Source organism: Centruroides vittatus, unplaced genomic scaffold, assembly GCF_030686945.1.
Source record: "Centruroides vittatus isolate TY-2023 unplaced genomic scaffold, ASM3068694v2 contig_2682, whole genome shotgun sequence".
Lineage (NCBI taxonomy): Eukaryota > Metazoa > Arthropoda > Arachnida > Scorpiones > Buthidae > Centruroides > Centruroides vittatus.
In genome coordinates this window covers 494,227-512,053 of record NW_027121707.1, presented here as the reverse complement: position 1 = coordinate 512,053, position 17,827 = coordinate 494,227, and the positions used below count along the sequence as shown (strand labels likewise).

General features: G+C 37.7%; 1 protein-coding gene across 1 annotated transcript in view; it reads right to left on the bottom strand.

Moving 5' to 3' along the window:
- LOC136971690 (uncharacterized) overlaps nt 1–17,827 on the bottom strand; it is a 44,653-nt gene that overhangs the window by 11,673 nt on the left and 15,153 nt on the right. The window contains exons 4-9 of the mRNA XM_067266166.1: nt 13,646–13,767; nt 5,237–5,295; nt 5,059–5,126; nt 3,938–4,043; nt 2,769–2,863; nt 671–782 (exon numbers count right to left, since the gene is read on the bottom strand). Coding sequence (XP_067122267.1) covers nt 671–782; nt 2,769–2,863; nt 3,938–4,043; nt 5,059–5,126; nt 5,237–5,295; nt 13,646–13,767 — 562 coding nt within the window. The remainder of the gene's footprint in view (nt 1–670; nt 783–2,768; nt 2,864–3,937; nt 4,044–5,058; nt 5,127–5,236; nt 5,296–13,645; nt 13,768–17,827) is intronic.

Sequence of the window (17,827 nt, the reverse complement as noted above, 5' to 3'; positions counted from 1 at the left end):
GAGGTTTAACAGAAGAATCCGCTTGATCCAATGTTAAGAAAACAAACTGTGCGAGCAGAAATCACCCTCGGCACAAAAATAGCAAATAAAGCAAAAATTAAAGTTTACTCGGAATATAATGTGTTCGAGTAAACTTTAATTTTTTCACTTGTAGAGCAGGTTGAACACACCTTATTTTCTCAGGTGTGTTCAAAAAGAAAGGTGGTAAATAGTGGAGACAAGGCAGATTTTAAACAGCAAAACTGTGGTGTGGAAGTAGACATTTTCCTTTAGGATCATTATACAATCAAACAGTAGGTTAATTATTTTCTCGACTATTAACTTTAATTCGCATACCACTGCCGTATTCGATATGGCTGACTACAGAGGAACGAGCTAATCGAGTGGACTATTTGACTTATTTATATATAAATATTGAACTGATTTGTTGTTAAAGGTAAATAGATGAAACTATACACTATAGCATTTCTTAAATTTCATCTTTGTCTGAAAACATTCAAACATTATTAGAGGGAGTAATACTAAGTTGTATACTGTATTACAGAATATGAATATTGTTATTATTTGGAGAGTGCTAATGAATGTAGAATTCATTCATTTAGTAAACTTACACGAAAATAACATATATAAATCAGTTATAAAGTCATAATTCTATAATAAATTTCCTTACCTTTTTCTCTATCGACGGTATTGACGGCATTCATCAATAAAATGCTATTATATTCTGTATATTCCACAAATACTAATAATAATTTAAGTGCCGTTTTAACTACCAAACGATACTGAAAAATAATAATAATTATGTTATTTTAATTACTTTGATAATATAAATATTACATTTTGAAAAAACAGTTATTTAATTTTAATTTGAATTAAATTTCTATTAATTATTCTAAAATTTTCCACCTTGTTTTCGAGGCCAAGTTTCGGTCAATGTGTGATGAAGTTGCAGGGGACAACAGGCTAGTATTGTTCATTAGTTTCTTTATATTTGAAGAATAGACTAGAAGTTTGTTGATTGTGGAATCTGGGGCCCTTTTGGGGATTAGGAAAAGAGCAATCCGGGCAAAAAGAGGGGCACGTGCTCGAGTGTCCCAAACTTTAGCACAAAGTTGTTTGACGTATCCAATTTTAAATTACATTCTCGTTTTTATTTCGAACTCGGTGCCACTAGCAGAAAGTTAGAAGGTTAACTGACGGTATCTAAATCTTTCATCAATTGGTGTGTATGCTAAATCGATGCAAACAGCAGAGAAAATGATGAAAATCTGTGATTCGAGACACTTCATTTTAACTACTGAATTAAAGACGAATATACACTTATTGTTTAAAATGTTATAAATTTATCAATAATTAAATACGGAGTGGGGACATTCGTTACTTCTATGCTTGATCTTTGAAAATCCGAAGACCGTAAAAGTATTGCCAATGCCTATAATCATTTCATTCATTATGTCATATATGTAGTTGGCCCAGTGTCTAGGATTTCCTTGTGAATCTATGTAAAGCATAGGTATAACTGTGTGGAAGAATCTACTTTTTGTTAGCCATCTCTGTATAGTGTTATATGATGACAATTTATGACACTACTTATAGGATATAATGATAATTTACAGGAAACCAATTAAACTCGGAGATACTATATTTATATATTACTACAGTATATATATTACTCAGACATAGTTTATTAAAAGCACTAGAAATAAGTATATAAGAAATATTGCACTCTTACCAACTCTCCTAAGCAATGCAAGAATAAAATGGTAAAAAATAAATAAACAATTAGTTTTCTATACTTCTGTTTTTAAATAAAATATTGATTACATTATTAAATGAAATGAAACATTTTTAATTTCAAAAGTATGATGATTATGATGATGATGACATGAATAGAATAAATACAATTATCAAATTGTATAAAATGGGAATAGAATATCTATGGTTGTGCATGGGGACTTGCTTGGCACAGAAAATGACATACTACTTTACTGGTACTACTGTATCACGGAATTGGAGTTTATAAATTGATATCATTTCGTCATTTTAAATTACAGTCGGTAAAGAATAAGGCAATCCCCGAAACACTGTAATTTAAACCTTCTAGCATACCGAGAGCCTGATACTATGTTCACGTAAAGAAAATCGGGACCTCTTATTTAGTTGGCTTCCCGTCCACATTGCATTCTAGTGGGCCTGCTTGCTTATTATGTAAGACGATAAGAAGGAAAACTGTATGATTGGATATATAATTGACTTAAAACTGATAGAACTGACGTGTAAATAACACATACACTTGGATTCTTAAATTAAAAATTCTTGGGTGTTATGCACTCTCTTCCTTTGTTCCCTTAATGCCTCCTATTCTTGCATGACCAATTGTCTAATGTTTTGGTCAAACCAAAACATTAGACAATTTCACCTGAATAATGTATTGTGATAATTTACTAAGGTATACTCTCAAAATTATCACAGTAAACTATTTCTTTCTTGACAAGTTTCCTTATCCTGTTAATGTGGAATGTGGACGATATACCTTCTTTTCATTTCTAAACCGATGCCATACCGAGCAAATATGCATGATGATATTTCTAGCAGTTGCATTTAATAAATTGGTAAAGCGGCTTTAATACGACTGGATAAGTAATCCAATGAATTAGCTTGTTTACCCGTATTAAAGCCACTTTACTACGAAGCATACTTTTGTAAATACTGAGAATAATCTCTTATTCTTACTACTTATCATCTTATGTAATTGTTTATTACCTTACCTTTGAATCAATTATAGAATATAACCACTGAATAGTTTCATTATGTTGTATCACTCCATTCATTCCATCAACATATAACATTACTTGACCCAGAGCTATAAAAGAAATCAAATTAAACTTAAATTTTTCTACGGTTTAAAAAACATAATTATTAAAAGTTAATAAATAGTTTTTTCCAAGAATAATATAGCTTCATGTGGAAAATATTACTTAAATTGTGACTGCGCAATCAGAAAGTGTTGAGCAAAGTGTTTAGTCCCAAGTGAATCCCCCTGCTCAATTGTAATCAAGTAGAAAGACTTAAATATTTTCAAATTATTCTTGTTAAATTCCTCATACATGATTACAATTGATTTTCCAAAATACTCAGTCAACCGAGTGACTGAATATTTTTATTAATAAATATCTGTTTTACATACTTTTGATATTAATAACAGATTAGAGAACTAAACTACAGTAGACCACCTATTACACGGGTTCAGATAACACGGATTTGTATAACACGGCGAAAAAATTGCGAACGTGTTCGTATAACATGCTAAAAGAGACTCGTATAACACGGTAAAACATCATCGCCGACTCGTGTCGCGACAGGATTGGTCGAATCTGGACCAATAGCGGATGTTGTTCAAACCGTCCAGTTTAACCGAGCAGCGGACCTACTAAAAAACCATTTATTATTTAACGACCATAAAAATTATATTTAATTAATGATGTTTCCAAAGTTCGGCGAATTTTTCGCAGAAAAATAACTTATCGGGAAACACGCATCCGCCGTTCGACGAGCCGCTCCGCGACGAAAACAAGCTTAAGCAATGGCGTCGTCGAACGGTGCACACTCGGTAAGTAATCCTACAATTTTTTGTTTACAGCATAGTTTATATGGATTATTCCCAAAAAATTATACGTGATTTGGAAATTTTGAATCAAATTAGTCTAGAATCCATTAATTTTATGGAAGAAAACCTTTCAAACAGCCGTAGCCCCTAAACCGCACACGTGTCGGGCTGTGATCGGCTCATGTATTTAAGTGACTCGTACAACACGGATTCATATAACACGGAACGTATCTACCGTGTTATAGGGGGGGTCTACTGTAAATTGTTTACGAAAAGCTGTTGGAGAAATTATACAAGTTCTATAACAAAAATTATCAGTAATTATCTTACCTCTCAAAATATAATTCTGATAATTTTTATCCACTTCGGAACCGACTTTAATAAGGCATGCCAATCCGTCGCTTTGGACAAAAACGTGAACTAGATCCTTGTCGTCCTTTAAAAATGTAAAAATACCAAGAGTTATAATTGTGAACGAAATTAAATCAGTTATAATAAATAAATATAATCTGTCTTTATGAGAATTTTGCTCTTGACAATTTTAACACTCATAAAAATTGAAGTTTGGCCAAATAGACAAGCAGTTCCCAGGGCAGTTAGGATGAACCCATTGCCCTTGGGAAACCTGGGATTAAATTTGGACAGGTTGAAAAGCTCCAGGAATTTTTGGGGTGGTCTATCCATATATATTAAGCTCCATCCCTTGCCACCCAATGACCCTATTGCGGGCCTGGTCAAACCCATAATATTACTTTAGAATAGTATGTAGGCTTATATATTTTCTGCAGTACTTGAGTACAGGAGGTTAGTTCCAAGACTGTTTCCAGAAATAAGAATGGCATTGTCTCGGATGTCTACTTTAAACACAAAGATTGTTGTTTCCACTGGGCATTTGACCACATCAATTCTTACAAAGGTATGTTCAGATAACACCAAGTATTCCAACAAATGATTACATTCTTGAGCGGTGATCTGAGGATCCCTAGGGTCAGAGCCGTGCCGTGCTACGATACACAGTGGCAACCGCATCGGGCGGCATTGTAAGGGGGAGGCATTTTTAAGACTTGCATCCTGCTTGCATCATACTGAAAAATCTATCACACAGCCCTGCCTAGGGATCTACAGAGAACCGGTTCTATGTTGCCAGTGTCCACAGTACATCATGGTGTGTTTTAGGGGTATTTAACGTGAGAAATGTTGAGAACCACTGATTTAGACAATTGTCTGGGATGCCAAGTGCTAGGAGGCATCTGTCACGTATCTGGGGCAATAGAACTTTTCAAATACAGAGAAAATAAATTTAATATAATAAAAAATTTTCCCACGGATAGATCATTCCTGCCTATGATATAAAGTGTTTCTAATTAGGATCCAGTCATTGTATAGTTCTAATATTCACGAACATATTTGATGCCGTGTCAACTAAATACGAGAGATGATTTATTTCTTACCTGGAAAATCTGTTTCAGGGAAAAAAGAGCTCTTCTCAATTCTCTGCCCGTGGAATTCATCAATTTTTTCTGCAACAAAAACGTGAAATTACAATTCTGGATCTCCTCGGAGAATTACTTTTATCTGAATTTAAACCCGTTTGTGCGATTTAATGCGTAAGAAAACTAAAGCACTTACCTATGATGGCATGCACTCGAACCGAAAGCTGTGTTCGTAATACCACTGCATTCTTTTTACTGCAAAAGAGACCAAGTTTGCGCATTACGATTGACAGTAAAACATAATAAAAGCACACGAATGTTTGGCGTAAAAAATGACGAAAACACGCATTTAATTGTCTGGTAGATTTCGTATTGAATACGGGTTTAAATACAGAACATCTCAAGAAGTGCATGCATGCATGCTTCTATACTTCCCCATCTTTTGTTTAAGGCGACATCAGCAATGGTTTTAGTTAAGGCATAGGAACTTTGTACAGCAAACTTGTATTTTTAAGAGTAAATTCTGTAGTCGTTACAATGAGGTAACTACAGTTCAAGTGCGACCAGATGACCCTTGAAGCGGTATGCAGGTGTACTCTTGGTTTGTACACGGTTTTATAATAATAAATTATTTATTATAAGTACATAAAATTCGGTGTTTTTTGGCCCGCACAATTTTAGAACACGGCTCGCAGACACCGGATAAACCACACTTTTTAAGCTCATCCACACTAGAAAAAACGATCCGAAAACACAAGGTGGGCCAAGAGCTAGAAAATGCCCACACGCATTAAACAGAGCCTGCAACAATATTCATTGACTGTTCAACAACGGATGTGATGCCATCTTGAAGGAACTGTGGTCTGCGGATTGAACTCCCATACGTCCAGTTCCCTCGAATTGATTGATCATTTTCCTTAGAGCTTATAGAAACAATGGTTCTCGGAGTAAATTCAATGCTGTGCCTCAATTCCAGAATTGCAGCGGCAGCATTGTTGTCGTTCCTTTAAAACGACATCACAAGAAATACGGTTCTGGCCATCGTAGATAATAACAATGGCATTCGACATACGTGGCTACTTTTATACACAGAATTTGGCTGCAACACGTTCGCTTATGCAAAAGACATGGCTTTTCCATCGATTGCAACACCAAATGTTTCATAGTAGTGAACTTGGGTGCTAATTTGGGAAACTCACCGAAGGGATATTGAAACATCTCTGTAGGCGAGATGACAGAAAAGGAGGACAATTACGAAGAAAGAAGAGAATATCACTTACGGGAAACTTATACTTGGCCAATTATATAGGTCGAAAAAGACTTCATCTTCCATAGCGGCCGTAACCTAGACCTTGGCAATTATAGCAAAGTATTTTTTCTTCTAGTTTTCTTGGCAACTAAGACAAGTGACGAGTTAAATCTATAACAGTTTTGCATTTCTATTTATTATTAAGCTAAATTTTTGGTTGTTTTACATATATATGAACGATAGCAAAGGGATAAACAAGGGGTGCATTCGAAATGTATGCAACAAGTCGTGTCTCCACGGTGGATTCGGAGCTACTCTTTCAATAAAAGTATTACGGGTGTATGAAATTCTGTTGCTTAAATAACTACTTAAAAATAAAATAAAATATATTAAAGTAGTCTAGTAGGTACAAATATCTTATTTTAAAAGAGGGGTTCCCAAAGTGATCCATATCGGCCTCCAAGGATCGACAAGGCATTTTTGAGAGTCGATTAATCCAATAAATACAGGACTGTAACAGTTGAGGATGTTGCCCACTACAAGTAGATCTTTTCTGTGAAAACGGTGTGTTAATTCTGGCTCACGGATTCATTTATTATTAACTATATCAGCAAACAAAGAGGAATGGCATGATGAAAGGTCGAGGAATCCTCGAAGGGAGCAGCAATCAAGAGAGTCTGGATGCTACCGATTTAAAGAAATAGCACGATAACTCCTGTCACCACCTTCCGAATCCATTAGTATATGTGTCCACAAATTCTACGAGTGGATAAAACGAAAAACGAGCGGTAAAATCCTAAAAAACATCGAGCAGACGGAGTAGTGTACCGCATCCTTTTAAGACTGTTTTTAGATCGTCAGTCAGGAAGAAAGAAAAAAAAAGCTTTTAGTAAACAATTAGGTAAGAGTCAACTTGTAGGAGAGCCAAACGTAGCTTTTTCTCCCTTCATTAGTCACCGTCTGACAACTTAGGAAGTGGAGTAATACATAATGAGTTGTCAATCCCAAAACTGCATCGACGAAGGAAGGGATAATCCTCGTTTCCGAAAAAAACCGTAGGAGAATTCCCACTCTCGAAACCCTCGGAGTATTAAAAATCCTAAAATTCGAGACATATTTTCTAATAATTGAATATGGTCTTTTAGAATCGACTCAGGTAACTTACCCGAGATTTAGAGCATCCATTCTTCCTGGAAATGATCGAACTGACTACGTTTTCCGTGTTAGTAGAGAAGAAAATGCATTTAAACGGCGAAACTGCCAGGTACCCAGTAAGAGAATCCTCCCTCATCCGATACCTGGCAGATTTGCCACCAAATTCCATTCCTGTTTACTCCCGGGTTAAAAATGTTTCGCTTGGAAAATTCTCATTTTAACTCTGTGTTTTCTTCCCTCCGAATGACGTATCGACTAAACTATACGTCTTTTTAACTGTTTCGCGAGGTAGGAAACAGTACGCCATTCATTTCGTCGCTACAATGTAATACTATTGAAGCAGTAAATAAAACTAACAATAAACTACCATTATCCATTAATTGCCGCGAGGGATCCAAAGATATAATAAGAAATGGGCGATGGTACAGCAGAAGTGTACTGTGTGTTATCGGAAACAAAATGCTTAATGCTTCATTAATTGTAAACGAATATATGTAAGCTAATGATTAATACGGTGTATTGTTTCACGTATTATCTCCAGTAGTGTCAGAGTAACTAAAAGGAAACGATGACGTCTGTTTCCGTTGTGAAACACCCGATGATATCTCAATTATCTTTTAAATGAATATCTGCAAATTAGATTTTAAATTATCGAAAATACCAAGCTTTAAAACTTTCTGTTATCCTCAATGACACTTTAGTGTTGTATAATTTGAGGTATAAAAGGGAGAGAGCTGAAGATTTTCCCCAAAGTCCGTAGGGGTTCGTACTCCTGTAAAATCAATGTTATTGTTACTAACAAAAAATGAAATCTTTTAAGATTGTTTATACACCAGTGGCCGAGTTGATAAAACCTGGTTAGTTAGTCGGTCGTGGGTTCTCTCCTCGCCAACAGGTTGGCCGCGTGCACTTTTCCGGGTTTTCTTCACGTGTTATATAGGGGCCAGTTTTTCCATAAAGCCGGGAGGAATTCCCTTTAGTATATCTCCCACGTGTTGCGTTGCCTTATACAAATGCATTTTGCAAAATATTCGATTGACATTTGGTACAGAGCCCACCGGTGGCCAAGCGGTTCCGTTTCCCGAAAGCCGGGAGTTCAGGGAACTGTGGGTTCGCGCCTGGCCAGCATTTTCCAGGTTTTCCCCACGTCTGTGACGCCTGAATAGGGACCAGTTACCCTTAAAAAGACTTCTTCTCTTTAACCAAATTACAAAATAATCTTTACGTTGGCATTCAAAATTGAATGCCACTAATATGGAGCGGAGGGATATAAAAATCGACCTTTAAAATATTTTCGGAATGGTATATCGGCTTTCTTTTGGCAACTCGTCTTATTTTAAGACCGGATTTTCTCGTATTTCTTCGTTATTGCCGATAATAAACTCTATTAAAATTCTTAAAATGTGTCACGTGTTTTGGCAGTTTAATAAGTTAGAAATTCTGCCAAAAATTGCAGTGTCATTTCACAGCTTTATTCATAGATGCGCTTTTGCGAATTACTTTATAAAGGATGGTATTAAAGATTAGCATTAACGCCATTAAATTTTGGTGTTAGAGGTCCAGTGGATGGGGGGGGTCATATCTCGAAAGGGGTCGGACTTAATGAAGATTTTACTGGTTATTTACTATTATATATAAAATTCATACCTCTCCTCAAAATTAACCGTTGTTTTTAAATAATAATAATAAAATTAATAATATAAAAGTTATTTTTCAATAACATCACGTAACAGATGGTGCCACGTACGATTTCAATTTGGCACTAATGTGTCTCGGTGTTTCTTAAACACAAGAACGTACACAGAGATTCGGATAATGCAGACCCCGTTTTTCCACCCCTCCGTTTACAACTTTCTTTTATCAATGACAGGTATAAATTTTCCGTTATAACTATAAAAATGCCGTATTTTTTTTTCTTTGTCATTCATTACGGGCGTGGTATTATGTAGTTCGACCGTATTTCCAGGAACGTGACCCGAATTTACGACTGACCCTGGGAGAAATAAGGCAACACGCTTACGTTTCTTCAGAAATCAATTAGGCGATAAAAGGGGTGGTGTATTGTATTCTTTGTATAATATCAAACATAAGTAAGCTTAATATATACAATAACAGGTAGTATTACGTACGAATTCGTACACAATTAGTTTTTTTTTATAATCGACAGAAATGATTAATCTCTTTAGGAATACGACATTATATACTGTGATTAATGATTTATAATTTTCCCTAACAGCAAAGTTTTCGAAATATGCCATTACAAAACACACCTTTTCCCTTGTGTAGTTTCCTTCTATGATACAGAGTATGAACTAATGCAAAAAGTAATTTAATTCACTATAAACGTGTAGTTGCCTCTATTGGTCGAGACATTAATCTGTCCCGAAATATTCGTTATTTACATTAATAGCCATTGTAAAATTTTTGGCTCGTTATCATAAACAAGTTGTATACAAATTGTGTTTAATAATAAGTTAAAAATAGATGCGACCGTAAACAAAAGAAATTGTATATGTAAGGAAGTGGAGCAGTAGGATTTTTGCCAAGTTGTGGTCTTTTGGACTACACGGGGCAGAGGCGTAACCACAATCGTAGCAACGTTACAGGGCCTATTAGGTGAGCCCGTAAGCCTACTTTAGTATCTTATTGTATTTAACATCTAATCTTAATAATTGATGAAATTAGGGCCTGTGCGTTTCAGAGATTCAAACAGTAGAGTGAACCATCACTCAATTGCTCGATGCTACGCCGCTGATAGTGTGGTTGAAAAAAAGGACTTATATGGTTTCAAAGCTGTAATCAGAATCGATTAAGGAGTTAATTTACAGCAAGCAATATCAAGTTTGCCTCAAATAGTACCGTAAGATAGAATTTCATCACCGCAAGGCGTGAGGACTAAAACACAGCACGCTCAACTGTGTTTTGTTTCTTCTGTTGAACGGTTGCAACGGTTCAACGGAAGTTTCAAAACCATATCGGAGCGTACAGTTACAATTTACTCTCGGCTCGAAATTTTTTATAATTGGTTTTCTGTTTGTCACGCTGAATACCCCGATCGCCCGGGTGTTTCTGATTGTCGTGGAACAAGCGAGGATTAGGATTAGTAGAATAAGGCACGTAACGTACGGGCGATCTGCCGAGGAGGAGGTACATCGTGGTTGGACCTCTCTACCAGAAACTAACCCTTATTTAGGTGTTAGACACCAAAGAAAACACAGGAAACTTTACTGGCTAGCCCATTAAGTGCAAAAATACGCTACCGTGCAAATGACTATAAATTTGTTATTCTTTGAACCCAAATTACTGGGTTGTTCCGAGTCACACAAACCCTTATAAGTTGATACGTCATGGAGGCATCCCCTCAGCAGGTGTCTCACGTGTTGCGTTGGACATCTGTTGAACATATCTTCATTCTTGTGTCAATTCTACATTTATATCTTAACCATTCATACATTGGTAAGCTAGATATAGGGGGGGACTTCAACGTACCAATCGAATCACACGTTTTTAAACAATGGTCATCTCTATATAAATTTTTCCAAGATGAAAGAATATTAACAGGGTGTGGAACGGAGGTCTTTAAGATTTGCTTAAGAATATTTTGCGTAGGTTGTAATAAATACTATCCACTCCCGAAATACGTTACGTGAACGTCCCTAATTAACTCAATGATTTACAACGAAATTTGAAAGCGAATGCCAGCACTAAGGCGGGTTGTAACTTCGTGGGGCTTAGGCAAATTTTGATAAGGGGGTTCCATGTATACAGTGTTGACTCCTTCGGGGAAATATATTTCTTGTAAAAGATTGGTTTGAGCTCCCCGTCGGTGGAGGCCCCAGAAAATTGCCCATTTTGCTCATAGTATAAAGCGTCTAAGACAGTTTATTGTAAAATTTTTCCATACATTCCCATTGTAATGAGTCACGTTTATTATTGAAATAGTTGATAGACACGTTATAAATATAACACAATTGTTTTTGCAAAAACGAGAAGAATTTTTGAAATTCTGGTTTTAAAAATGTATAGAATTCCACATTTGTTTATATAAATGTGAAATATTTTCGAATTTTTCACGTTTGTCAATTGCATAATAAATTCTCTACATGTAGATTATACATCCGGTAACAACAGGGAGGAAATATCTTCGTCATTAGACAACAGTAGAAGCATTTTTTATTTATTTATTTATTTATTTCCGTTTGTTTTCGGTTTGCTTTTTGTCCTAAACACACATTCGTTTTCTAGGGTCATTTAAAATTTTTCCACCTTGGTGATTTGCGTATCAACACAGTTGAGACTTAACGCCAATAAAAATTTATTGGTGTAATTATTTGTCTCCAAGCTTTGCTTCCCCGAAAAATTCCCTGAAAAAATAAATTTCGACTCAAATTTCTCGATTATCGACCACCCAAAATACAGAAGGGGGCACTCTCGATACGGAGAGACACCGTACACGAAATTCATTGAGGAACTTCGAGAGGAACACTCGAAATATTTTTCTGTGTACGAAATTAAACCAGTTTTTCTCTAGACGTGTAAATAAGCAACGAGATAAACTTTAAATTCCACAAAAGATTTACCCTTAAGCGGAATAAGAGGTCGCTCAATGTCCCCCCCCTATATTTGTAGTTTCGTGCAATAGGGGCTACGGTGTATAATTAGAAGGTTACGGATGCCGTGCAATCGTAATTTACTACGTGTCTAAACGTTGGTCTTAGAATCACCACGGAGATTCGTGTACGTATACGTACACGCGTACAATCTGTAACGTAAAACAGGCGCTAAACTAATCAAAATAACGTAAACTTATACGAAATTGTCCAGGCAATATCGAATAATTTCCTGCAAAAAACTCGCGTTTGAATTTTTTGATGCCAGGTTAAATTACACCACGTCAAAAGTGGAAAGTCAATAGATGGACGTGTACATTAAATATTTGTAAATGATTCGGCACCTTCCTCCGAAGATCCATAAATCTAACTTCTTTTATTGTTAAGTTATGTAATGGTCGCGCGATATCCACTTTCCTCTCGTAAATAATATCAAGTTAACGGGCTTGTAATGAAAACGCTTTCGTATGGCAACACCGGCACAGATTTTTATGGCATTTAAATCCACGAAAATCCGGGTAGACAAAGGTAAACACTAGCGCGATTCTTCTTCCTCTTAAGATCGCTTATCGCGGTGTTCCGACACCGGTTAACCGAGTTCACTTCCGGAAACGGAAGATCGCACCGCGACCCGAGGTCAAGCGAACCCGGCTCTCGATCCACTTCCGGCGTGTCTCGCCTCCGTCCGAGACGGGAGGGTAAGAGAAAACCGGAAGTGGCAGGGTTACAAATCGAATAAGAGAGGTTCGCCCACAGAGAAATCGATCCTTGCCTTGCATTAAAATCTCGTGTTACCGAAAGTCTCTTCCGTATGCGCATTTTCTGCTCCGAGACCGATCGAACTTTGCACTTTCGCGTAAAATTATCACGCACACACCCCCGGACATAACGCGGAAGTTTCTAAAACACGCTGCCTCTTCTGCAGCGGCGTAAACGGAATAATTAAAGTAAACGTATAAATTTCGAGTATAAACGCTCGAGAACGGAACGGAACAACGAACAGTAAGAGTAAGGGGGGTTGGCGAAGTACGTTTTTCGTCACATCCGGTTCCTAGCCCTAGCCTGTACATACTCGCCACTTCTCCATCGATATTTGCATTATTAGGCAGGCTGCAGAAATTCCTTTCCTGTTTAAAACACACCGTTTCTTTCCCGTTTACCGCCAAACAGTCGTAAACAAGAAGGTCGTAAACGGACGGAACGAGAGTTCAAAATACAAAGCGGGCTCCCGAATTTCATTAAAAGCAACGCAAATTCACCGGTAAAAGTGATTTTTGAGTGTTTCCCCCGCGATTTTACGGAAAAATTCCTCATACGCCCGTACGAATTTATGGATTTCTGGATGTAATTTTACAGTAGGAACCCTTCCTCTATTATATTTTTCTTAATTATTAAACTGTAATACTTCGATTACTTGTTTTCTGACGTAGCAAAGTACTAGACTCGTCCCCCCTCGGAATTTAGTTCTGAGGGGGGACGAGTCCTTCGGGATTCGACCCAGATCCGGACTTGGAACCGGTCTTTTGGGTTTCGGAGAAGATAAGGGGGTGGGAAGATGCGGAAGAGAAGGAAAAGAAAAAAAAAGACTCACTTGTCTTGGATCCCATCGAACTCTTCGGCCTGTTCGTCGATCGTCGACTCCAAGTCCAAGTAGTTGCCATAGTCCTTCTCCGACTCGTTGTACTTGTATACTTGCAAGGTGCAGTCATCGAGCTGAAAATTACAGATTTATGGCTTAAAATTAATACGTAAACGTATATTTGACCTTATTTATGAAATAAGATGGAGTCGAGCGCGTCGCGTGGCCCGACGCCATAGCTTTTCGAGCGTCGCGCCGTTCGTAAAGATTCGAACCTTCGTGAAGTCTTCGAGGTATTTACATACGAGATAAGTGTTGTTTTTGTTCGATTTTTCGAGTGACGGCGCGCTTGACAGCCGCTTCTTCGCTGGCGCGCGGTCGCTTTGCTTACGTGTCGCGAGCGGAGAAGGCGCGAGATTAGCCCATTCTACGAATAATAAAAGCGGGCTGCCGTACCTGGATGACGTCTGAAGCTTAGGGAAGATTCTCCTCGTCACTTCTGCTCGATTTTAGGTTACAAAAAAGAAAGAAAAAAAAAGGAACGAAAGATCCCGGTCGCGGGAGGGAGAAGCGTCGCGAGGAAGAGCACCCCTGGTGACTTACTTTGTGAGGAGGCCTGAGCAGTCGGTGAACGCCCGTCATCTGGTTGACGAGAGGAATGTTGACCACGAAGGAGAAAAGCGGAGGTCTGGAAGGTTGAGGGAAGGGAGTGCAGTCGGAAAAAGGGTCTATGTCGTTCAGGTACTGCACTCGACACGTTAAAGTCGCCATGTTTCGTGCGGGGCTCTGACGCGCCCGCGACGTCCTCTCCCGACGTCTGGCCGGTGGGTGAAGACTCGGGGAGCATGCGCACTGGATAGCAATGACGTCGCGGGCGGGAAATTCGTTCGTCGGATTCGAATCTTTATCATTCCGAGTTTCCTATTTAACGGAGGAACCGGAAGCCGAGAGAAACGCGCGAGAAGGGGTGCGACGATTGCCCGCGCGTAAATGCTTCGCATTTATAGATGGCGCTGCGTCGGAGGTAAGGGTAAGGCCGGGGAAACGATAAACCGGAAGTGGAGCCGGCCGCAATTTCCGGCGAGTCCTAGAAAAGTAGAAGGTCATTATCTTCTAGGAGGGCGAGTTAGCGGTTACTTAAAATACCTGTGCGGTTGCCGAGTAGCACGTATTACAGAAACAAAGGCAAAAATTCGGTCTTTGCGCATTAAAAAACAATACAAAATACAATTAATTCGTCGACGTAACTTCTTCATTTCTTCACTTTTTAACCGTTCGACGTTATTTAGTTATTATTAATATAGGTAAATATTTTGGGAAAAATATACAAATATTTGAATATAACGAGTGACGAATCGGGGGAGGAAATGCGTGTAGTGTGACGAAACGATGGTAAAATTTCCCCGAAATACGAGTGTACCTGTTTTATTTTATCTTCTCGTATTTGCTCGGGAAATATATTAATTTTTGTCACGATTTTACGTCATACAATTGTATTTTAATATTACAATTCTCACTTCACCAAGGCAGGAACTAAATTATCAGATTCCCAAACGGAATTCCGTCCACACTTTCGTTATATTTTCATATAACAAAATTTATATTAAATGAATATTTATAGCGTACGATATTCTATTATATTCGTATGCTTCTGTACATCTATATATTAGGTAAAGGGCTCCATACCCGTTCAAGCGTCACGAACATTCTTCGACACCCTAGAAAAAATACTGTGTGGTACCTGTACACCCCCAACTACCCTAAAGTTCACCCCTCTTAAGTAGTTATTTATGTTTTGCAGTTTCATTATTGTGAGTACTCGGGCACAAGTTTCTAAGGCTATTGTTTTTATCACCCTCTCCCCACCCAACCTCACCGTCCCCACCTCCTCGAAAGCCCCAGCAATGCGTAAAACAAAATTTAAATAATTAAACCTCGTTTTTACGACCGAACTGGTTCCTGCAAACACTACAATAAGCCAGCCCTCACATAGACTAGTTCCTATTGAGTCAACTGAGATTAGGTTGGTGAAAAATTGTTATTAGCTATGTAATAGCACAAGGGGTTGGCCTATTTAAGCCATAAGAGAGGGGCGCATTATGTAAATTTATACAAGCACGTAGTGTACATGCAATACGATACTTCTCGTTAATATAATGGCAAAACGTTTCTATTATTAATGGACAATTCTCCAAGTCGTGGGTGGGACAAAGGATTGTCCAAATGTTAATTTAAGTGGTATTTTTACGCAAGGACGTCCAGAGGAGAGGGGCAAATTGTTTGGGCCCGGAGGAAGTAGAGGCTCGGTTTACTTCCTCCGCTTTAATATAATAATTTAATTTGCCGTAGGGTTCCCAATATATAATTTTTACCCCAGGCTCTCTGTTTACTCATGGAGGAAACTACTCTTAGGAACTACACTGGTGGGCCCTAGCCGGTCGAGTGGATAAAACCACTGGTGGTCGTGGGTTCACGCCTGGTTACGTGGAGTTTTCCGGGTTTTCTTCACGTTAGTAACACCTAGATAGGGGCCAGTTTTCCCATAGAAAGGCACCCCCGTGTCACGTTTTGATCTAAGCGATGAAAGTCGCGATTTCTTACCAAAATTGCTACCGTTTTCCCATAATTGTAACAAACTAACAGCGATAGTCGCTAGTTTATTTATTGTTTCTGGCAAATGTCGCCACTCGACGTTCTGTCGAATGTGGCAGCTGCCAAAAAAGCACGGACTAATACAAAACGTGAAGGAGAGAGGGCGCTGGTATCGTCTATCGGATGGTCGTGACCTTAAGTAATTAAACGAGAACGACGATGAAAGAGATTGAGATTAATTATTTACAACGATTCTAATTGTGATTAACGAGCTTTTTATTAGAGTTATTGCCTGTAATTCATCTCGTATGATTTATTAAATACTTAGTAATTCCGATATGCGTGACCGGTTCAATTTATACGTGACGTGAGAAATTACTGTCGAATAATGGATAAAGTCCTCCCCGTCTGACATTTATAAAAAAAAAAAATTCCTCCGTTATTAGTAAAGAGGATCGAACGATTGCGAATTAAAACATTCATTTTGGAAAACCAGCGAGTCTAAAAAGATGGTCCCCGTACTTGTGTAACCGACCCCCGCTTTACGACCGATGACTTTAACCCTGAAACGTTGTATTTTTGTCTGTACCCGCCAGTGTTATTACATAACAGTACCGACCAATCCTAGTCACCATAGGAACCATCAGAAATCAGATAGGAGGTATCAGAGCCGCAGCCTGTGTTGAAACTGTATTTCATATATAACCTATTACACGTATAAATAGGTTAGGGATTAAGATTCGATATGCGAGAGTCGCAATAAAAGAGCTGCATGAGGCTTCAGATCCTGGTTATACGCATTCTTTAGACACTTATTAATAATAAATAATTTGTTTCCTTATGATAAATAAATAATAAATAACGAAAACCGTAAATTAAGGAAACTGAGAATGTTCGTTTTCGATACTACACTAATCACTGTAATTAAGTTTATGATGACAAATTTTCAAATTTGTCATCATAAACTTAATTATAGTAATAAAATATTGCCGCAATTAATTCGTTAAATACGTTTCTACGACTCAAAGAAGACAAAAATCTGGTGTAATTAAGTTAACTTTTAACAGTAGATCTGTGCTTATTTTACCACCCCGCTTTTACGACTAGTATAAATTTTCTATCATCATTATCATCATCATCATCATTATTATTAGCATCTTGGATAATTAAATTTCAGGAAATAGAGCCTTAATTCGTGATAATAACTCTGAGGGAAACCAGGGTTCGATTTACGACGGCGGTCGAACGACTGTTTTCCACCAAGCGATAGGCTCGTAATGACGGGGGATCGCGATATATCGAATCATACGTGTACATAAAGACGAAACAGGCTAATATTTAAGTATATTATATTATAATATACTTAAATATTACTGTATTTAAAGGTAAATTAAATTGCTTAAAATCTAATGTAACGTTATGACCTAGTTTCGCGGCGCTACAATCGACAGATGAGGTAGTAATTTCCGAATCTCAAAACTTTTATCTTTTTTTCCTCTCGTTTCTGAATAAATAATTTACACAGTACAGGTCCATATTTGCGTGTCTAAGCTAAAACAAAAGAAGTTATTGTCCATCAAATAAAACCAGGCCCACCAATGG